The sequence below is a fragment of the Schistocerca cancellata genome, chromosome 4, assembly GCF_023864275.1.
Source record: "Schistocerca cancellata isolate TAMUIC-IGC-003103 chromosome 4, iqSchCanc2.1, whole genome shotgun sequence".
In the NCBI taxonomy this organism is placed as follows: Eukaryota; Metazoa; Arthropoda; class Insecta; order Orthoptera; family Acrididae; genus Schistocerca; species Schistocerca cancellata.
This window is the reverse complement of record NC_064629.1, coordinates 618365629-618389835: the sequence shown is the minus strand read 5'-3', so window position 1 is coordinate 618389835 and position 24207 is coordinate 618365629. Positions and strand designations below refer to the sequence as shown.

The 24207-nt window shown below is 38.6% G+C and overlaps 1 protein-coding gene across 1 annotated transcript in view; it reads right to left on the bottom strand.

Annotated features, from left to right (window-relative positions):
- LOC126184312 (ERI1 exoribonuclease 3-like) overlaps positions 1 to 24207 on the bottom strand; it is a 117131-nt gene that overhangs the window by 48453 nt on the left and 44471 nt on the right. The window contains exons 2-3 of the mRNA XM_049926688.1: positions 21460 to 21594; positions 653 to 850 (exon numbers count right to left, since the gene is read on the bottom strand). Of these exons, the coding sequence (XP_049782645.1) occupies positions 653 to 850; positions 21460 to 21594 (333 nt within the window). The remainder of the gene's footprint in view (positions 1 to 652; positions 851 to 21459; positions 21595 to 24207) is intronic.

Here is a 24207-nt window from a genome sequence, read left to right as displayed (position 1 = left end):
AAGTTAGATAGCACTGTTTCCGAGGAGCATCCTATATATAACTCTTGTTGTAAATAAACCAGGGTAAATTCCCACTAGCTTGTGTGTAACTCACCTTTAAAAATGCCAACAATATGAGAAATTAAATCAAAATCAATGACTGTGCAAAAGTTTAATTTTGTTTTTGATGAAAAGGAGAAATTCAAAGACACAGTTGTTTGTGGTTACATGTAGAAAAGTATATTCTCACATCAGACACAAACACAAGACTCTGAATTTGTTAAAACATTAGGATGAGGCACAAAAATAATATTACTCATTTTTATAGTACTGAGAGAGCCAACTGTAAAGAATTCAGCAGCCAAAAATAACTGTGGTAGAACACAAGATTAAAAAGATATCTCTGGCACACCAAATTGGTTAAAACAGTTTCCAAAATTTTAATATCCACATTTGTGTATTAAAGGCATGTGGATCCACCTCAAGGACTTGGAACTGGTCTACAGATAGCATTTCACTTATCTGCACAGACACTGACTTCCAATGATACCCCCATCAGTCAAGTGACCTTCTCTTTAGCAAAACAGTTGTTTCTCAATTCCACGTTCACTTACAGAGATATCTGTCATTTCTGCATCTATGTGCAACTGAAAATATAAATATATTCATTTACCTTCTTCAAATCAAGCCATTTTCTCATGCAGCTTGGAACAGCAATATTTGAAATCTGGCACTGAGTTGGCAGCAGCCTTTCGAAATCTTGGTTACCATATGTTACAAACACACATCTGTTATTGAAGTCATTATTGTGAAGCCATATTCTGAACTGCTGAAAAATGCTCTCAAATGTCTCGGAGTTATCAATTATCTCCTGGAATGAAATATGACAAGAGAGAGGAGTGAAAAATACTGCACACAAATAACAACGCAAAAACTGTAAAATAGCTGTGTAAATACAAGAAAGTAATAAATGAGAGCTAGTAATTACAATAGCAGACAGAAACAGTGGCTACTTACCTGTTACTTAAACTAGGATAACTGGTGTGAGGCTGAGTGTATATATATTCTCCTTGCTATTGTATCTTATCCAATCACAGTTTCTAAGTGACTTATCCATCTGGCCTACTTTAAAAGCCTTCAACATCTTGCTTCAGTCCTTGTCTCACATAGCCTTAGGAAAAGGGAACCTTTAAACCCAATGTTTTACAGTTAACTCTCTTTTTAAGTGATGGTTATACAGTGCCACCTGTGATTTTGGTACATACATAATTTTATCAACTACCTTATTTAATAGTATAAATTCCCTATAAAGCATTTTCGACAAGATACAAAAAAGGATGGAAATTTATAGTTAAGGTCCTATTGACACCTACATATACATGACTAATCTGCAAATTCACACTTAAGTGCTTGGCAGATGGTTCATCGAACTACCTTCAGACCCTTTCCTTACCATGCCATTCTTGAATAGCAATTTCTCTTTTTTATCACAATGATCATTTCTCAATATGCCAGTGGCCATCAACAAAACATTTTCACTTTTGGAGGGGAAAGTTGGAGATAGAAATTTCATGAAAAGATCTTGCATAATGAAAAATGCCTTTGTTTTAATGATGCCATCCCAATTGACATTTCATATCCATGTAAGTATCACCCCTACTTCGCAATAATACAAAACAAGCTGCCCTGTTTTGAATTTTTTTGGCATCCTTTATCATACCTATTTGGTAAAGATCCCATACCATGCAGCACAACTCCAGAAGAGGACAGGCAAGCATAGTGTAGGCAGTCTCTTTATAGACAGTTTGCATCTTCTAAGTATTCTGCCAATAAAACAGTCTTTGGTTCACCTTCCCCACAATATCAATGTGACCACTCCAGATTAAATTGTCCGTACTGTAATCCTTAGGTATTTAGTTGCACTGACACCTTTAAAATGTTTGATTTATCGTGTAAGTGAAATTTAACGTATTCCTTTTAGCACTGATGTGGAATACCTCCACACTTTCCCTTATTTCGAGTCAATTGCCACTTTTCACATCATACAAATATTGTGTCTAAATCATTTCGCAATTGGTTTCAATCTTCTGATAACTTTAGTAGACAGTAAACAACAGCATCATCTGCAAACACCCTAAGAGGGCTGCTCAGAGTGTCTCCTAAACCATTTAAATAGATTAGGAACAGCAAAGGGCCTACAACACTTCCTTAGGGAATGCCAAATATCACTTCTGTTTTACTCGACAATTGTGACCTTTCTGACAGGAAATCAGAAATCCTGTCAAACAATTAAGACAATACTCAATAGGCAAGCAATATGATTAGGAGACAATTTGTGGAGCAATTCCCAAATTGCCAGGTAATTTGAACTACTGAATCATGTTCTTCAACCCCAGTGGGGAAACAAGGCCTCTCCATATTCCTATAATGCATTGACACTCGCAAAGAGCAGCAGTGCTATTGCAGTTGTTTTGATACGACAGCTTTATGAGTAAAGCCCTGCTCACCTTGTCCATATCCATGCTGGCTGACTGCAACTGTAATGCACAATGACACTTATGTTTCAACCCTGCGTTGCCATACCAACAACAGTCCATAATGGCAAGTAATGACACTAACACTACAAATGCGAACTCTGTAGGCACAGTCTAAATATCATTTCTATAAACTTGGATACCCAAATGATAAACAGTTTTCAGTATACATTGGCTCAGGTAGCTAAAGTTTAATTATAAGCACCCTGAACTTCTAAGTTCCTTGTGTTAGCAGTGTTCTAGATTTGAATTTCTTTGGTGTAGGAATTCTGGAAAACTACATTTTGTAACTCTGTTTTAGTGGCATTGTCTCTGGTAACATTACTGTTGTTATCATGCAGTGAAGGTATTTATTGTGTCTTGCCACTGGTATGTTCTACATTTGACTAGAATTTCTTCAGACTGTTAGCAACACTACTTCTTTGAATTAAAGCCACATCTTGTGTGTGCTTCTACGGTTAGTTTGGAAAGAGTGCAGATTGCCCTTAAGAACGTGACAAGCGAATTTTTTTCTGCTTTTTTAAAATATATATAGTTTTTGTTTATTTTTGGTGAATATGGATGTTGCCATATTTAGTCTTGCTACAATGACCTTGTGGTCACTAATCCCTGTACTTGTCATGATGATTCGCTAATGATTACTTGTTGTTAAGAGGCCAAGTACATTATTGCAACACTTCAATTGGGCTTCTGAACTAACTGCATGAAATAATTTTTGGAGACTGCATTTAGTACAATTCTGGACACTGTTTTTATCCCTACCACCAACAACAAATTATATGAGTCAGGTACCTATTTGAGATAAGACTCAAATTTTCCTTGAACCCTTCAGCAACTGTCATCTGAGTCAGGAGTCAGTAGAAGGTACCAATTACTAACTTATTCCAGTTGTTAAGTATAACCTCTACCCAGATTAGCTCACACCAACTGTCTCCTTAAATTCCACTACAAGGTACACCACTTCTAACAGCAACCAACAGCCACCACCAACAGAAGTGCATCTATCCTTTCTGATCATCATCAGGCTTGGTAAAATCTTTGGCTGAACTTATCTGTGGCTTTAGCCAGCTTTCAGTGCCTATAATGATTTCTGCTTCAGTGCTTTCTATATGCACTTGGAGCTCTGTTTCTTTCTCAACACAGCTACAACAATTTAAAATCACAATACCAATGTTTCCTAGATCTACCTCCATCCTGTGTTTGACCTGTACCCTTTGAGACTGAAACAATTTTTACAATTCTGCAACCATCTAACCTAAAAAGCTGCTCACAGTCCACTCCACATAGCAACTGCCACCCATGTAGTTGCCTCCTGTGTGTAATGGATACCTGATCTATTAAGCAGAACCTGATACCCCCTACCTTATGGTGCGAGTCAAGGAAATCTGCAACCTACATGGATACAGGACTCCCTGAGCCTCTTATTCAGAATCTCCACTCAGCTCTGTACCAAAGGCCCACAGTTGATCCTGTCAATGATGGCACATGTGGTGAGCTCTGTCTTTATGTTGCAAGTTAGACTGGCTGTCTTGACCACTTCAGACAGACACTGGAAACCAGAGAGAATCTCTTCTGATAAAAAGTGACGCACATCATTAGGCTTTTTCATGGAGGGTACCACAGCCGAATATTTATTGGAAGAATGTGGCATTTTTTTCTTCACTTAGGCTTTTATTTATTTATTTTCAACACTGGTTTTGGCTTATGAAGTTATTGTCTAGTGCATATCTGTACAGAATAGAATATTTATGTTACTGGCATGAAATAAGAACACAATGGTGTTAAGGTAAATTCGCAGAAAAAATAGTTACCATTAAGTCTGGCAAATATTTAAATTGGCAGTGTCTTCACAACCTGTGTCTCAATTTAAATTAGTTTACAAACTATTCAAGGTGTTTTTACAGTTTTGGCATTTATTTTGTGCATATAAGGCAGAAAATATGCACAGATAGAATACTGACCAAAGAATAAAAGTGTAGGTGTCTTAATGATATCAGTATATACATAAAGAGAGGAACTAATAAAATGAAGTAAGATGAAATTATTAAAAAGTGTTACAAAATGGCAAGTTTGAAAATTTAAAGTTCGTTTAGTATATAATGTTAATAATTCCATCTGTCAGTGTGGAAATCATGTGTGACTAATCTTATATGTCAGTTTGGCAATTACAGATGCAACAGCTATAGTTTCTTTTTCTTTCCTTAATTAGCCACAAGCAGAGCACTAACAAAATTGTTGAGGTGTCCTCTGTTTTTCATCTGTCTGTTTGTTAATAAGTGTATTTGGCTGATTTTTAAAATGAATAATATTTTTATCTCTTCCAGAATATCCATTTTCTTCCCTTCTTTGACTGATGAAGCATTTCGAATTTGTTGAAAATGTCTCCGGATACCTGTTTGTTGTGGATATGTTTTATAAATTAGCGACAGTGTTGTTCTTACATATTAATGTGTGTAAAACTAAATCATGGTATCAAATGAACATAAACATGTGATATGGTCTTCAGCAGAGAAACTGTAAGTGCTTCAATGGTTACATAAAGATGAGTCTCTTCATAATACTGAGAGATGACATAAAGGGAAGAGGAAATTATGCAGACCTGAAGAGGATGGCAGAAGACCAGACAGCCTGGAGAACTACCATGTAAAAACCTGCCTTTAGGCAGAACACTGATGATGATGATACTGAAAATGAGGTAGTGGTTGGCATAACAACTGCAAAAGACTGGAGAAAAAAAAAAGCAGGAAAAATCTTGAATGTCATACAGTGGCGAATGATGGTGAGAAAGGATTGAGAAACTGTGCAAGATTCTGAAGTAACCTAAAAGCAAAATTCTAGACAATGCTTTGTTGGTGTAGTTTAAGCAGGAGAGAAAAAAAAAAGAACTCCATTGTCTGGACCAATCACAAAAAAGGCACTGCTTTTATGAAAAATTAGATGGAGACAATGCAGTAATGCTATTGGCAGTCACAAGATGCCATTGTTCATGAATAAAAAAAAAAAAAGTGAATAGAATCAAGATAAAACACCCCATGCACCATACGACAGCAATTTTGAGGGATTTGCCAGATGCTGAGCCCAGTGACATAAGTGACTGGATCAGTACAGCTAACGTTGACTGCAGAACAGAAGAATAATTAACTGACAACCAAATCATTGACGCTGTAATTCAAACAAGTAATGAGAGTGAGAAAGATGGAAAGATGATGATGGCAATGGAGACAATGAACCTATGGCTCAAGTATAACAAACAGATGTTAAAAATGCATTTGATATAGCCCTTCAATACATCGAACAAAGCCCTACATTTACCTCAACAGACATGTTGAGGATTAGGAAATGGCAGAACATCATGGCAAAATCAAGGTTGTTGTCTGCTAAGCAAAAGAACGTTACAGATTTTTTTCGTCCTTCTTAAGGACAGAAGATGCTTTTACTGTGTGATTTCTCATGTTTTAAATAGTTAAGTGCAATTTTGTGTGTGAGTGTGTGTGTGTGTGGGGGGGGGGGGTGAGGTTGTCAATGCAGTACTGGAATAAGGTATATAAATTCGTTAAACTTTCACTCACAGTAGCAATATCTTGCCATAAAATACAGACATATTTTACAGTACAGACACTACTGTATGTTACACTTACATGAAAGTGTTTTAGTGTGCTTTGTAACTGTTTTGACACAGAACAATATTTCAGACAGTATTTCCAGCTGAAAATTAAAGCTGTATTGTATTGTGAAGTTACGGGTCAATATACAAGTTCCTCTGATAATTCAACCTATTTTGCATTCTGACCATGCTCCATGTTCTGAAGGGAAGAGGTTAGCGACGTTTTACTGGATACAGAAGAAGAGTAAATTGACAAAGAAACAAACAGTCTTGCTTCCGTGATTGGAATTATTATTTATACCTATCTAAGTCATTAACAGATGGTTCTGAGTCCTGACACTGAAACACAGACACGCATGGTCGACTGGTAGAGCCAAGGAGGCTGCGAGATCAGATTCTAGACAGCGCCCTCTGAGTGTCCCATCCAGTAAACAAGTTGGGCCCATACAGCGCAGCACCACACAGATCGACCACGCCTAGTAAAGTCGTGTATTTTTGAGCCTTTCAGCCCTTGGGACTCAGTGATATTATTGCCGCAGTGGCCACAAATGATTCGGCCTTCGAGGCATGGATAGTGGCTTCACATCACTGGCCGGTTGGCCAAAGTGCCTGAACCAAATGTCCAAACCTGTGGTTCCTCTCCTATTAAGCAGGATTGCTATCGTAATGACACAGTCAACAGTAGGGTAAAATAAACCTATCTCATGACAGCCTACCTAAATTGGTAAATAAGTAATAATTACAACCATGCAACCAACACAGTTGGAAAAAATTTTAAGAGTAAATTGGTTTCTTCTGATAGTAATAACCTTTATACAAATACTAGCCAAGTATCTGGTGTTGATTGGGTATGTATTTATTCCAATCTTCCATTAGTACATTTCCTCTTTGCCTCTCTTTTTCCATCTCCGGTTCCCCCCCCCCCCCCTCTCATCACCATATCCATTTTCACCAGCCTCTCTGTCTGTCCACTTCCTCCACTCTCTGACCATCACCTCCCACCACTCTCTCTGTCCACCTACTCCTACTGCTACCCCACTCTTCATCATCAGCTTGTCCCCCATTTCTATGTCCATCTGCTCCTCCTCCTCTACCTCTCTAATCCCATCTTCATCTCCCTCTTTCTTTGTCCATCTCCTCCTACCACATCTCCCTGTCCATCTCCTCCTCACCCCTCTTGCTGTTCATCTCCTTCTCCCTCCTCTGTCTGTCCACCTACTCCTCTCTCCTCTTCTGTCAGTCTCCTCCTCCTCCCACTCCTCCCTTTTCTGCCAATTTCCTCCCCCTCACTTTTTATCTCCTCCTCCCCCCACTCTCTTCCAATCTCTTTCTCCCCCTACCTCTGTGCATCTCTTTCTGTCCCTTCTCTCGGTCCACCTCCTCCTCCCCCCATATCTTTGCCCATCTCCTCCTCCACCCTTTCTGTTTGTCCATCTCCTTCTCCCCATTCTCTTTCCCCGTTATTACCACAAGCCCAACAGGAGGCTGGTGGTTAGTTTTCTTGCGTCTTTGCCTGCATACGCACGTGTCGAATATATTTAAGACATTTTTCATGTATTTGTAAACATATTTCACCTGTATCTCTAGCGAATTTCGCCCTGCAGTTTCATTTTTATGCATCTCAATGCTTATGACATCATATCTCTTGAACTGTGTATGCACAGTGATATAATTTTTGCAGGTGTATCTAGCGGTATGTGTGTCTACTGCCTGTGATATGTGTTGTGAATAAAGTAAGCAGTAAACAAGTAATAAATTAAAAGTCTACATCTACATCCATACTCCGCAAGCCACCTGACAGTGTGTGGCGGAGGGTACCCTGATTACCTCTATCGGTTCTCCCTTCTATTCCAGTCTCATATTGTTCGTGGAAAGAAGGATTGTCGGTATGCTTCTGTGTGGGCTCTAATCTCTCTGATTTTATCCTCATTGTCTCTTCACGAGATATACGTAGGAGGGAGCAATACACTGCTTGACTCTTCGGTGAAGGTATGTTCTCGAAACTTTAACAAAAGCCCGTACCGAGCTACTGAGCGTCTCTCCTACAGAGTCTTCCACTGGAGTTTATCTATCATCTCCGTAACGCTTTCGCGATTACTAAATGATCCTGTAACGAAGCGCGCTGCTCTCTGTTGGATCTTCTCTCTCTCTTCTATCAACCCTATCTGGTACGGATCCCACACTGCTGAGCTGTATTCAAGCTGTGGGCGAACAAGCGTACTGTAACCTACTTCCTTTGTTTTTGGATTGCATTTCCTTAGGATTCTTCCAATGAATCTCAGTCTGGCATCTGCTTTACCGACGAACAACTTTATATGATCATTCCATTTTAAATCACTCCTAATGCGTACTCCCAGATAATTTATTGAATTAACTGCTTCCAGTTGCTGACCTGCTATTTTGTAGCTAAATAATAAGGGATCTATCTTTCCATGTATTCTCAGCACATTACACTTGTCTACATTGAGATTCAATTGCCATTCCCTGCACCATGCGTCAATTCGCTGCAGATCCTGCTGCATTTCAGTACAATTTTCCATTGTTACAACCTCTTGATACACCACAGCATCATCTGCAAAAAGCCTCAGTGAACTTCCGATGTCATCCACAAGGTCATTTATGTATATTGTGAATAGCAACGGTCCTATGACATTCCCCTGCGGCACACCTGAAATCACTCTCACTTCGGAAGACTTCAAGCATAATGTGGCAATTTTTCATGAATCTCAGTGTTTATGATGTCGATCTCCTGAATTACATGTCGTACATTGATGCATTCAGTGGAATCTGTGGATACTGTCTGTTAAAAGTGTTACAAACAGTTAGTAGTAAAGAAGTAATAAATTAAAATTCATGCTTCACATGGCAGTTTTACTGCATGAACAGTGACAATGTAGTACGCAATAAACTTTTTCCTTTTGTGGGGACTGTCAGTGAGAAAACATTTTGTAAAGATTTGAAATTATGTTCAATGTTTGTTGCAAGCCACTATGTGCTCTCATTCTCAAATACTGGATGAACTAAGTTGGATAATCGCGTGTTATGGGCTACACTACTTTTCACCCCCACCCCATACTCTTTGAGAGGTAGGAGGTTCTTATCCTCCCAATGATTTTTTACAGACAGTAGTGACATGTGTACCAACTTTGTTTGGTATCGGTTCAGTAGTTTAGGAGATGTGGAACATACAATAAACATACTTCCATATTTATAATATGTATGGATATATATACATTTCTAAACCATATATATTAAAATATGTATCCTATGTCTGTCCAAATGTTTATTAGAGTAATGTTTAAAAATTTGAAGTAAATCATTCAAGAACTTTTTGAGAGTTCTCCTAACAACATTAAACATTGATGTGCCTTTATAAAGGAGTATAGATTTTAAATATATATTTATGCACCACAAAAAAATAAGTAGACTATGTCCCTCCAAAGGTTTATTAGAGAGTCATGTAAAAATCAGAAGTAAGTCAGGCACATACTTCTCAAGACTTTTGGTATGTCCCTGTTAAGCAGATTAGTCAAGCTGCGAATTTTCACTGCTTCTTTAATAACGCTGTCCGAATACGAAGACTTCGAGAAGAGAATTTCGAGAAGAGAATTCCATATTTTGTCCTGTACTGAGACAATGCTACGCCACTGCAGATTTCTCTGGATGGTGCAGACGTATGTTTCCTTGATTTGCAACACATCTGTCCTCCACAGTGTGACAAGTTTGTAAAAGGTATGATGACCCACAGCTACAGGGAATCTTGTAGACACCAGGCCTTCTTAAACCAAGATCATCTTTCACTGAGCTTGAAAGCAGACGAAAGATGTATTTAACTTTATGTTTCTCCAATAATCTTCTTGTTTGTGAAGAAATACCACCGGCGTGTGTAAAAACAAGCATTCCTCTTTGTTTTTCACTTTCTTCCAGCTCCTCACTTTGTCTAGCACATGTTGTGTGTAAGGCATGGCAAATCTCCCATTCAGAATATCCAATCTCTACAAGGAAGGAAGGTACAGAGGTAGGGTAGCTCATCAGATAAGCTTCCTGAATCCAATATGGCTTGTGCTCTGTGGAGCAATATCCTACGCGTGCCATTTCATTGTGCTGGTTGGTGACAGCTGGAGGCCAGTAAATATAAGTCCACATGCGTAAGTTTACAGTACACAGTGTGACCCAAGGTGCCATCCTATTTTCTCCACACCAACATGTCCAGGAATGATAGTTCACCATTCTCTCAATCTCCATAGTAACCCTGATGTTAGAATGAAGACAATTTAGGTGTTGCAAAAATGAATTCAGCAATGCAGTGCCGTGGGGCCAGATGACAATCTCCATGAAATCTTCAGTAAAAAGATTGGCCACAGTGGGTGGAAAGGGCTTACCCAATGCGACACCGTCAGTGTGTTTAAAGTATTGGTCACTGAATGAAAAGTAAGTCTAAGTGAGCACGTGCTCAAACAAATCAACAAGCTCCCCTTCCAGCTTCTCACCAAAGAGCAACAGTAATTCCTACAGTGGCACTCAAGTGAAAAGCAAGACCACAATGAAACTAATGAGAATATCTGATGGTGCAAGTCACAATTTCTTGAGCCGATGGACAAAATATTGTGAGTTGCGATGTTGTGCTCCCATTTTCTCACTAAAGGGCTCAATTGTGCTACGTTGGTACCCTACACTCTAACACTGCTAACTGTTTGCCGAAGGAGCACAGTATCCTTATGAATCTTAGGCAATCCATATAGTCTAGAAGGAACTGGTGCCTGTGTATGAAGTTTCTTGGCCACAGCATCAAAGATTGTGCTGTTCTTGAGAAGCTCTAAAGTTCTCCGTCATAAAATGATCATGGTGGTCCTCATTTAGAAGGCGATACGCAGAGTCATTCAATAATGGCTTCATCTTATTTAAGTACATCTTTTCGGAGAGGATAACAGTTGTGTTGCCTTTATACACTGGTAAGATCACAATATTAGGTCCTCACACAGAGATTGTAGCACTGACCTCTCAGCAGCTGAGATATTATGGAGTGGGGTGGGGTAGGGGGGGGGGGGGGGGGCTAATGGCAATGTACAGGATGACTGACAGCCTCTGTGTGTATTCATCATCCAAGAGGTGGCATAGCTGTCTCTCTCACTATCAATCAGCATATCTCTACTGTTGGTCACCGAATTTGGCGCATTCACACCTGCACACTTTCTTCTGAGACTGTCATAAATAGGAGGCTTCAGTCACAGCCTCAGCAGTGTGTTCCCTGACGAAGTACTGTGGAAATTTTACAACATCTGATATCTCACCCGAGAATCAAATTTAAAATATAAGACACGCCATCCACAAAACAGAACCATTAAATATCTCTTACATCAGGAACCTATACAATTAGATGTGACATAATACACACTGGCCAAATAGGTAGGAAATTTGGATTAGATTAAAAGAACACATGAAATGAAATGAAAATAATCAAATTCCATTTTCAGTCATTTCAAAAATCAGTCAGATAAACTTATTGACGAACAAACTGAAACAAAAAACAGAAAATATCTCTACAATTTTGTCAGCATTCTGTCTAAGGCTAATAAATAAATAAATCCATTGGTAATTCCCATGCCAACAGACAATATTAGTCACACACAATTTCCACACTGACAGATAAAATCAATCATGTTAACTATACACCAAGAGAAATTTAAATTTTTTAACTCCCAATTTCATAACACCTTTTAAATATTTTATATTATTTTATTTTATTTGTTTCTCTTTTCAGTATCTCCTCTAGCAGATATCGCAACGGAGCCAGGTAAGCTGGCATGTTTATCGAAGCAGAATAGTGTGAACAACTGCCATGGGGGGAGGGGTACAAATTATGCATGGTATGGCTAGACCCGCTGATGGAAGTGCTTACCTGGTGGTGGCAATAAGCCAGGCGGGCAGTTCTATTGCTGAGTTCAGCCACCATGGACTCAGCTTGTTCTTTACGCCATGCATAGTTTCCAAGTGTTTAGTCATCAGCCAGCTGCGACAGCCATGTGCTGTGTTTATCTCCACACTCATCTCTACACAGTTTCAGATTTTCTGCTTCCCCGTAGACTGACTTGCACAGCAAGTTTAATTTCCTCTTACAGTGTCCACTTTCCCAGTTGATGTCAATCCACTGTCAGACCATTCAGTACCTTGTGCTGACAGTGTTGTTGACCAGCATTGCAACACCTGGGCAGATACTAAACTCTCTTTAGATGTACACTGAGATTACCAGACATCTGCCCTTTTATTCTTTGGGTAACATTATATATGTGCACAGTTCCCACCTTAGATGCACAAAATAAATATCAAAACTCAAAATACCTACACCAGTTTGTAAACCAATACAAAGTGAGAAACATATTGTGAAGATAGTGCCAATTTTAACATTTGGCAAATTTGAAGACAACAATTTTTCTGCTAATTTACCTGCACACCATTGTGTTCTTATTTCTTATTGGTGACAAAAGTATGCTTTTCTGTATAGACATTCACTAGACAATGGCTTCATAAGACAAAAATGGTAGTGAAAATAAATAAATAACAGCTAAAGCAAAGAAAAAATGATTCACTCATTCAACACATCTTTAGTACTGGCATGAGTCACTACCTGCAGCAATTGGCTGCCTCCTGTGCTCTTCATACCTTCCAGTAAGATCCCTTTAACATCTGGGATGACTCCCTCCTCCCCGGTATGCACCCAGAGAGCACACTGGACTTGTTCCCCTCATTGGGCCCCAGTATGCCCATAACACTGGAGCTCCCAACTACCAGTAATCCCACCCTCTGGTGAATGTCCACATCTTACAGGTCAAGAGGCTTCATCTGAAACAGGACAAGTGACTGCATCTGGCTCAAGGTCTCTATCAGCCACAGACAGCACCTGAAGCCTTTTTATCAGACAAGACCAGGGAGGCCTTACGATCAGTCCCCTGGAAAGTCTTTCGCTGCCTGCCACACCTAGAAATTACACCTCACTCGACCACGTATGAGATGTCAACCTCAATGTGAGTGGTAACCAGGCCAGCCACAGTAGTGGGCTGGGGTGGCATGAGGGACATGCAGAACATTCCTTGGATCCCCACATCCAGCCCCCCACAAGTGAATCCCATTGCAACAGCCTCAAGCTGTGTAAGCAAGCCAGCACCATCTTGTATGGTGCAAAACCACACTACATAGAACACAAGAAATTTACAATTAAACTACAAAAGCACACAGGCAAATCTTAATGAGTAACTTGCTCCTACTTAGAAGCTCAAAATAAACACACAAACAATGTACTGATCTGCTGCTGCTGCTAGTGCAGACATCAGCCCCTGGCTGAGCTCTACAACAGGCAATGGCTGTTCAAATCAAAACAAATGACAGAAGTAAGACAGAGGGTTTAAATATACAGCACACAGTTACTGAAATATGAGACTATGCCTTGTAAACACAGAAGCATACAAGAAATTTATGATTTAACTACAAAAGCACACAAACAAATCTAAATGAGTAACTTGCTTCTATTTAGAAGCTCGCAAAATGAGCACACAAATGATCTAACCATCTGTTAGTGATTGCACAGAGGTTGCTGCCTGACTGGTTGTTAGAACACAAGATCAGGTGGATGAATATGGGGAAGCAAATTGGTCATCTCCTAACAAAAGAAACCAGCTTGGCATTCACATGAAATGATTTAAGAAAATCCTAAAGCCAAGTGGCCCACTCTTCTCAAGTAAGAGTCTAGTATCACAATCACTGTGCCCGTTCACTTCGTAGACTCCCAGAAGCAGTTTGTGAAGTGATAACGTTTGCATGTCTTCATATTATTCACATATTCTAAAGACACAACATGTTTATGACAACAGAGATCTTTTTGGTAACATATGTTAATAAATCATCCTTGACGGAGTTGCCATGCCATATGACAGTTTTCCTTTCTGTCTTTAAGATGAAAGTCTATTTGCATGGTAAATGTGTGTGTGTCTTAACTGGACAATATGACTTATATGTTGATTGGTTCTCTCTTATTTTATTGTGTAACGAGCTTAAAAAAGACTACTTAGATAAAAAGGATTATTTATGCATACTGAACTTTTGAAAAACTTTGATCCTTAAACTGGTCTAATACAGAAATGCAGTATTTGACTTTCAATTCATTTCTGTCTTTACAGGACAGTAACACATACTTTTAAATTTTTATAGTGCAGTTTCTACTTTTAATAAATAATGGATACTTGATGTACCTTAAAACTATAGGTTTTGCTTCTACCACTTGTTTTACACCAGATTTTTAAAAATCACCTTGCTAATGCAGTATATTTGATAATCTGGCATTTACAGACCCCAAGCACACCAGATTATTGAGGTCCTACTGTATTTCGTCTTTCATGATATCAGCCTTGACTGGGATGGTGATGCAGAAATATATTCTCATGACGATTAGAATTAATTCCAGTTGGCAACGCCACTGTGAACGTAATATTTCAGCAAGTCACACTACCGAGATGTTTCCAGACTTTGTGCTGGTTATTGGCTTGACACTCGAGTCCAGTATGGGGAGATGTACAATTTCAGCACATTTGATTGCAACCAAATTGTGGGTGTCTGACATGTGAGACACACTACCTCTGAGTTCATGTAGGCTTACTGTGAATAGGGTGTACCACAAGAAAACCCAACACCACAGATTGTTACAGATGGGCCAAATAAATTAGTTGGGGCAAATATATCTACATTCTATGTGGACAGATTACGCAGTTGGTTTCGCATTCATAAATCACATTTAAATGTGAGAAGATCACATTATGCCTCATGTAAGGCGACCATCATGGTGATCACTGCCGCAACTCCCCTTGATGCAGCAGCAGACAGAGGTGTATTGCCAGTGGTTTGGCCAGTGATCATGATGATGTTCAGTTTGTGAGGTGCTCAACTGCGCGGTCATCAGTGCCCGTACAAAGTCCCATTTTTTTTCACAGTACAAGCTAGCCACTGTCACAAATGATGAGGATGATGATGATGAAATGACGAGGACAACACAAACACCCAGTCCCCGCACAGAGAAAATCCCCAAACCGCCCGGGAATCGATCCCAGGACCCCATAATTCAGAGGTAGCAACGCTAGGGTTCGGCCAGTGATAACAAGGTTCTGCACATAGCTTCGAAATGGAGGTATCCACATGTGAACATTCCTAGGAGAAAGGACATTGCCAAATGCAACAGTGTTGCAATTTTAATGACCAGCAGTGTACATTCTGGTTTGCATGGCCAGTAATTTGCACCTTTCTGAAATGTTAAAACAAGTGGCTGTGATCTATTTTCAAGGTCTCTGTGAGACTGCAGTTCATGTTCCTGATGCTGTCTGGGTATGCTGATATGGCGGGGCGGGTGGGTGTTTAAACTGTTACCTGCCCAGAGTGTTCTGTAGAGATTACTCACCCACTGAAAACATGTGGTCATGGGTTTCTAAGACATGCACACCATCACTCTCCAGCCATTATGACTGACGATTTCTATCCCAGAGTTTAAGCAGCCTGAAATGCTGTACCTCTATGTCATCCACGCTCAGATCAATTTGATGTCCAGCTGAGTTACAACTATTGTTGCTGCAAGAGGTGATAGCTTTATGTACTGTATCAGTTCAACCCCAGATGACTGGGAAACCGTGGCATGGTCAGATGAGTCCCGATTCCATTTGGCATGAGCTGATGGTAGAGTTTGAGGGTGACAGAGACCCCTTTAAGCTATGGACCCAAGTTGTCAACAAGGCACTGTGCAAGCTGGTGGTGTCTCCATAGTGGTGTGGGCTGTGTTTACATGGAATGGACTGGGTCATCTAGTCCAACTTAAGTGATCACTGACTGGAAATGGCTATATTCAGCTATCTGGACATCATTTGCAGTCATTAATGGACTTCATGTTCCCAAACAAGGGTTGAATTTTTATGGATGTCAAAATGCCATGTCATTGGCCCACAATTGTTTGCAATTGGTTTGAAGAACATTACGGACAGTTCGAGTCAGTGATTTGGCCACCCTGATTGCCCAGCAGATATCCCTTCGAACATTTATGGGACATAATCAAGAGGTCAGTTTGTGCACAAAATCCTGCACTGGCAACACTTCTGCAATTATGGATGCCTTTACAGACAGCATCGCTCAATATTTGTACAGGTGACTTCAACAATTTTTTGAGTCCATGCCAGGTCGAGTTGCTGCATTACACTAGACAAAAGGTCTGATATGACCTTAGGAGGTATTACATGACTTTTCTCACCTCACTCTATATGCATAATAAGTCAATTTTTGTTGTATGGTATTGCAGTTTTTATGGGCAGCATTGTACATCAACACCAAAGAAATATGTTTGCTTGCGTGGCTAAGGAACTATTTAATTACACAAAAAATAAGCAATCGGCCACTTTCATATAACTTAATTTATGCCAAGAAGTGCTTTGGGGTTTTCGCTCATCTTCTGTTGGGGTAATACACTTATGTCTTCATCATTATTGATTTTATGTTGACTGCATTTTGAATGCTGCAGCTGCCCTGTGCACAGTAATTCACACACACAAACTTACTTTTAGATTCACTCATACACTGATACAGCACAGCATTTGCTATGTGCCCAACTAATGTGTTCATTTACATTTAAAAATACATCTGAAGCAAAGTTATAGTTTTGGGGTATATTTGGAATTGCTATAATTATTTTTTTTTTAATGTCAGTTGCATTTGCACAATATTGCCAACCTCCAAACCTGATGTAAGCTTATGTACAAAGGAGGAAATGAATGGTGTCCTATTCCTCACTTAACATACTAAGAAGGTGTGCTGAAAAGTAATGCTTCAAAATTTTTTATTCTGGTCTCAATATCGGTTGAGGTATTACATATCATGCATATTACTCATTCAACTTTGCCACTTCACTGAGGGAAGTTGCAACCCTCTACCACTAGAGGCTCCGAAGGAAGGAATAGTGGGTTTAACGAACCATCAACATCGAGATCATTACAAATGGAGAACAAGCTCAGATTGTGCCAAGGATGGGGAAGGAAATCAGCCGTGCCCTGTCAAAGGAAACATCAAGGCGTTTTTCTGGAGCGATTTAGGGAAATCATGGAAAACTTACATCTGGATGGCTGGGCGCAGGTTTGAACCATTGTCCTCCCAAGTGCGAGTCCAGTGTGTTAAACACTGTACCACATTGTTTGGTAGAGGGTTCAGAATTGTAGTGTGCAACATGGCAATGTGTAACTTAACTATGTCAGTGTTCTGTGAGACCCTCAGAAACTGAATGCATGAATTCTAAGAGTTAGTCCATTTGTGGAGCACCCAATCCTTCAGCATGATAATGCCAGACCACACATGAGTACTGCAACATCTGCAACAGTCTGATGGCTTGGGTTTGCTGTCATCAGTCATCATCCATATAGTCCTGACTTGGCTCCATCTGATTTTCATCTGCCTCCAACATTAAGATTGTTAAAGAACATCTTCAAAGACTTCATTTTAATAGTGATGAAGCAGAGCAAGCAGAGATGAGGTTGTTGCAGCGTCAACAAAGTCAGACATTCTATAATGACAACATCGACAAACTGGTCTCTAACTGGAAGTACATACATAGAGATGAAGAATAACTATGTAGATTGTTAATAACATTTGTTTTATTTAAAAAGCTTAAAGAGTTTTGACATAAAAAAATTAGGAGGCATTAATTTTCAGCATGCCCTCTTATGTATGTACTGTAATGACTGTCACCAGATTGTTTTACAAACAGCATTTTTTACTGTTACTTAGATTAGTGAAGCATGGTTAAACATTAACATACTGGGTTAATGATGTAACATGACTATATTTGCAATCAGTATATTCTTTGGCAGACTGCTAATGGTTGTCTAAATAGTGGAGACATGGTTGTTGGCCAGCAGCATAATGCTGCAAAAGTAATGTGGCATATACAGTATTACATATAAGATTGGATTATATCAGAAGTCGAATTTTTACATTTATCGAGACTAGTAAAGCAATGGCAATTACTAGAACAGAAAAGACAATGGCTAAATTTTCAAAGGCCACAATGTCAACAATATCATCACTAAACAAGCAGAAAAAGGACCTACTAACAACAAGAAAGACAGTGACTGTACAGTCATTACTAACAATAATGTTTTTAATAGTCAGGACACACAAAGGTAAGTCTGCAGTTGTAATGTACAATAGTCAATGTTTCAGTACAACCATATAATTTTTCAATAGCAACAATATAATGGAAATTCTGTCAGATTCCACTTCTAAATTGTAGAAAAACCTTTTGTAAATTCACAATCAGCAAGAAACTAAATGAGATTCTCAATAACATGCAAAAAATTGAAGATACATACTTAGTAGAGAGTAGTTATAAACCAATTCATTGCGTAAGGGGCACCCAGATTTCAAGCAGATGTGAAATGGTTCCAACTATATGGCCAAGGCCAAATGGCTGTCCCATCATTGTCAAACTAGACCTGCAGTTATGTATACAACTACTTCTACTACAATATTTGCATTATATCTTTAACCTCTACACAAACACATCCTTCAAGGAAACAAAAGAAACAATTAAAAATAACTTGTATGGGCACAAAAATCTAATTTTATAAGAAACATACGAGTTCACTGATTTGTTAACTCTAGGCTAGCCTCTTTTTTTTTTTTTTTTTTTTTTTTTTAATAATAAAAAGTACCTTGAGAGATGGTTTAGCTATGGGCAGCTGCCTTGTCAGTTTACATGTTTATATTTTTATTACTGACTTAGAATATAAATTATTTAGAATGAACCATCAGCTAGTTATTAAAGTAATATGTTATAAAAGACGTGTTGATGACATACTGATCTTATTCGATAGTACAACATTATAAATTGGAGACCATGCACATTAAACGAACGAAATGCATCAGAATATCATCTTAACCAATGAACAGAGAAAGGTTTAAATTTCTGATGTCTCTATCAATAAAACCTCAGGTCACACAGGTAAGTACAAAATTGTTTACTAAAAAGCAATGCTCTACAGAATGCATTAAATGCCAATGGAACCACCTGATCAAACTTGACACCAATAAAGTATTTTACCTTTGCCTAATACTGTGCTGAAGATGGAGATCATGTGACAAAAATAGCACAGAAGCTACGAACACTGAAACTGGCCAGCAGAGACAATAAAATGATCAATATGAAAATAATATCCATTTGTGCACATTCTCAATGACACTTTTAATGATCAAACTATTCTTTGCAATTTTCGTAAATTACTTCCACAATATACTAATCAAGTACAGTCCTACCAAAAACATAACAATAATAACGAATGACCAAAAGCACAATAATGTTCTGTTCTCCTTCCCAACATCCGCCAATTTAGTAGTCATATTACTACTGTTTCATTCTTGTTAAATTACTTATTCTGTTACTGCCAGCCAGTCGGTCAGTGCTTCTTTGTTAGATAATCATTTAAAGTCTATTTTTAAATACTGAAATTGCTAATACAAACATCTTACATCATTAATCCAGTATACTGATGTTTATTTGTGCTTCGCTGACCTAAATAAAATAAAAAGAAAAATATCCACTTGTAAAACAATCTAGCACTTGTCATTACAATACACACATGGCATGTTAAGCAAGGAACAAGAGATCATTCATTATTTTCCTCATACAGAAACTTATATCAGATTTGAAGATCAGTAATATTATTAAGTCTACAGACATGACTGATTTCAGAAGTAGTTTCCAAACATACGCAAAAATTGTAACTTGATTTTAGGTGTATTTTCCACTGCTAACAAACATGAAGGAGAGTCACATGGCAAATGCTCTGCTATATCAGAATATCAGTGAATCTAAAAGTGTGTGTTTGTAAAGCATGTACATGTGAAGCAAGGACTTCCAAGATAAAAATGAGTGGTCCTAACTTTAAATTAGACATCAATTTATAACTCAGGAACTGTGGTAGCTAAAGAAATTGTCACATTGCACAGGGCAGCTGCAGTGTTCAAAATGTAGTTGACATAAATTTACTAATGATGGAGGTAAGTGTATTGTGCCAACTGAATATGTGTGAAAACCCACAGCCAAAGAGTTCAATCACCAGTACAAAGGACATAATAAGAAATTACTCCTCTTGGCATATTAATGCAGAACTGTTTTTGACCTTCAAATATGGTCTTGTGCTGGGGCAAGTTTCATTAAAAAAAAAAATAATAATAATAATAAAATCAACAGCAGTGAATGAGCAGGTTGCTATAAATGATTTTTGTGTTCTGCTGGAAAATATGTTGAGTGGACATGGCATAAAAGGAAAAAAACTGATGCTGGAAATCTGTGCACTAATCAGATGTTCAATTAGTGGTGACCACTTTTGAAGTAGCACCCGTCTGAGTCTACACACATCTGCAGAGTTCCATACACAGCTTCAAACATTTCTGTTTGTTTTCCTTGATCCTGAGGGCAAGCTCAACCAATTTTACCTTCAAGTACAGCACAAGAACACATCTGTAATTAACTGTTCATCTACTGCAACCATTCTCTTATATAACATTAATGGATAACGTGACTGCTGTTCATTAATGGAACGACTGATCTGCAAGAAAATATTTTAATGACTTCCATGCATGCCCCACTTGTGAAGCTGACTAAGTACATCGTACCTCCATGCAGTGCCATGTGCTTTTCCAATATCAAAGAATATCCTTCCTTACAAGGTGTTGTCCTCTTAACCCACCTACAGCAGGATCAGGTTAGCTAGGTCTGAACAATACTACTTGAAGCCATACTGGAAACAACTAATGAGTTTTTTCCTTTGTAATACTCACACTGGACAGCAGTTAACCATATGCTCAAGGGTATTTCCTATGCAGTTTGTGATATCAACACTATCACAACAACTTGTGGAGATACTATTCTCCCACTGTTTTAGGAGGTGTATTATTTGAAGTTGACTGCAGAATGATTCTATTGCAGCCGATGTATATTTCACATAAGGGCCATGAAGATAAGATAAAGAGAAATTGGGGCTCGTATCGAGGCATATAGACAGCTGATTTTCCCTCGCTTTATTGGCAAGTGGAACAGGGATGGAAATGGCTATAAGTTGTACAAAGTACCCTCCACCATGCACCATACAGAGACTTGGGAGTATATTACTAGATGTATATTATGGCTTTCATTAATGAATCTAGTTACAGTACCACATGTAATCCCTTTCCAGGTATTTCCACCGGAAAGACCACAATAATATAAACATTTTGACAGTTATAATGGTACACAAAATTGTAGTACTAGAATTCTTTTTCATGAATTACCTGAATTATTCCAGTCCTGGCCACACAAAAATCTGACAGCAGAGGATTGCATATTGGCCTAATGTAATGGTGGAATTGTGACAGAACTTCAAATGTTTTGCCACTAACTTTCAAGCATGGAAACTCTATTATTTCCTGCAAGGTAAAATAATATTTATCAGTAATAAGCATATATAATCCTCACCAGTTATTGTAGAAACCTTAAAAGGTGAACTGAAATTGCAAGAATATACATGAAATGAACAATGTATCATTGCTCCACAGAAAATTGTACTTATTATTAATAATAACAAAGCATTGCTGAATAACTGACAACACAGTACATCATCAATGTGCTGCACTGTAATAAGTTTTAAATATTGATGTATTTCATATTCAAGGCAGAATAAGAACTCCGTTACAGTAGGTCTAATTGGCTATTATTAGCAAAGAAGAAAGCACTCATAAACTTTTATCTCTGGCCTTTATCCTGTATCTTCAAGAGACTGGCATGTTAATTACTGGATTTGGCAAATGTTTATGGTAGAGCATGGCCACGTGCCCTTCCTGTCACTACACCTTCTCCCCTGGGACAGAATTTGTGTACCCCAACTGTCTCTATCCAGTGTTATCCTATGTGAAATTGTTCACGAATCTGGTAACTGAGGTAGAACATGCGTGCCAGCCCATTACTGTAGGAAACTGCTAAAAACAAGACACAGGCTGACCAGCACACCAACCCTTGTTGTTAATGCGCAAGGCTGATTTGATCCAGAGCCAGCACATATGTTTGAATCCCGGAAGCAGCATGCTTATATGCACAGCTGTCCTAGTGGGTCTAAAGAAAGATGTATTAGGAATTAATATTTCCTTAACAATAAGGTCACTAGAGACAGAGCACAAGCCTTCATCTGACACGGGTGAGGAAGGAAATGAACCACGGCTATTTCAAAGGAATGATCTTTATATTTGCCTTAACCCTATGGTGCACATTTTCACGGTAGTGGACAACTGTTAACAGTTGCTCTTTGGTGTTTTCAATCAGTCCTGAGACGGCAAATACACACAGGGAACAACACCAGTAGGGAGTGTCTACTGGAGTGGGCTGCGTGCATATGCAGCCTCAGGACTGACTGAAAATGCCAAATAAGTGACATGAACAGTTGTCCACTGCGGTGAACAATTGCACCATAGGGTCTGAATGAGGGAAAAACAGACTTTTTTTAATGTCAACATTTCACTGAGTTGTCATGTTTATGTTGTAGTAATGGCTAGAGAATCACTTATGACTGGTTGAATACTGACTACTTTCATCCTGTCTTCAAATGCAAGAATACTAGCCAATAATTTGTATTCATCTGGGTCCACTGAGTCATATGTGTCATAAGGTGCTATCTAATAAAATTTCACATTTTTGCAAAATTGTGTTGAAATAGTTTAAAACTAATGTTAAATTATAAGTTATGGTTTGGTGTAATGATATCAATATCTCACTAAAGACATACAGCTGCAGGTGGTATCTCACCCAAAAGCAGCACATCACTAGCCACAGCAGGATAGACCATACAGGTATTTATATGAAACAAGATTCCATTTAGTCACTGACCATAAATGGCTTCAACCATTTTTTCAACCCAAAAGCTAATATTTCATGGAGGGAGGGAGAGAGAGAGAGAGAGAGAGAGAGAGAGAGAGAGAGAAAGAGAGAGAGAGAGAGCAGCCTCTATAATAATGAATCTATAAGAGCCTACAGCTAAGCATGCAGATACTGATAAATTTATCACAACTTGGGGGCATGATCTGGCATTTGATAAAGATGAAATAGTTTGTCTACATCTAGAGATAAGTTGCAGGAAACTATAAAACAGTGGTTTTCAAACTGTGGGTTGCAGCTCCCGAGAACATTGTGGCCTTACAGTGCGGATGCTGCAGTCATTTAAAAAAAAAAAAAAAATAATAATAATAATTGATTTATATGCTTTCTGAATAAAGCAACAGCACATGTGATAGCAGTGATATCTAGTGGGTCAACAAGTAAGTATTGTTACTACTGCAGAGTGGTACATGACAGTCAAATTGTATTACATGACTCCAATTGCTTTCATTCAGTAACAGTCAGCTCTAAAGTTAGTTTTATTGAACGCAGATCATTTTTAATTGTTGTTTATCTTCTGTGATATTTGTTTCTCTGTCAGGATGGACAAATTTTTAAATGTAAGTACAAAATATGATGCCTCCCTGGATAGTCATGCATGTTTAAGGGCCACTTCTGGGATGGGGAGGTGCGCTGACGCCAAGTCGAATCCGTCCTGTGGATTAATAATAATTGTTGGTGTGCTTGCTAGCCTGGATTTGGTGTTTAGGCAGTTTCTCACATCCCACTAGCTTAATATCAGACTCGTATCTAACTCCTGCTTCAGTTATGCAATTCGCAAATATCAAGAATTAACAGTACATGCAGGCAGCTGGGGTACATAAATTTTGTCCCTGGGGTAATGGAATGGTGACAGGCAGGGCATCTGGCCACCCCTTAAATTAACCATACTAAATCTGTTCCTAAGCATGCTAACCTTGTGCCAATATGGGACAAAGGCACCAGAAAAAGAAAGAAGTACAAAATGTGTTGCTTCAAATGTGTCTTGCCATTGTAAAGACATGAATAGACAAAAATGTAATGGTATGAAGGCAGTTACTTGAATTTTGGTTTTTACATGTAGTACTGTTAAAAATGAAAAATAACTGTGGTGTTTCATTTGTTTCTAAGTTCCA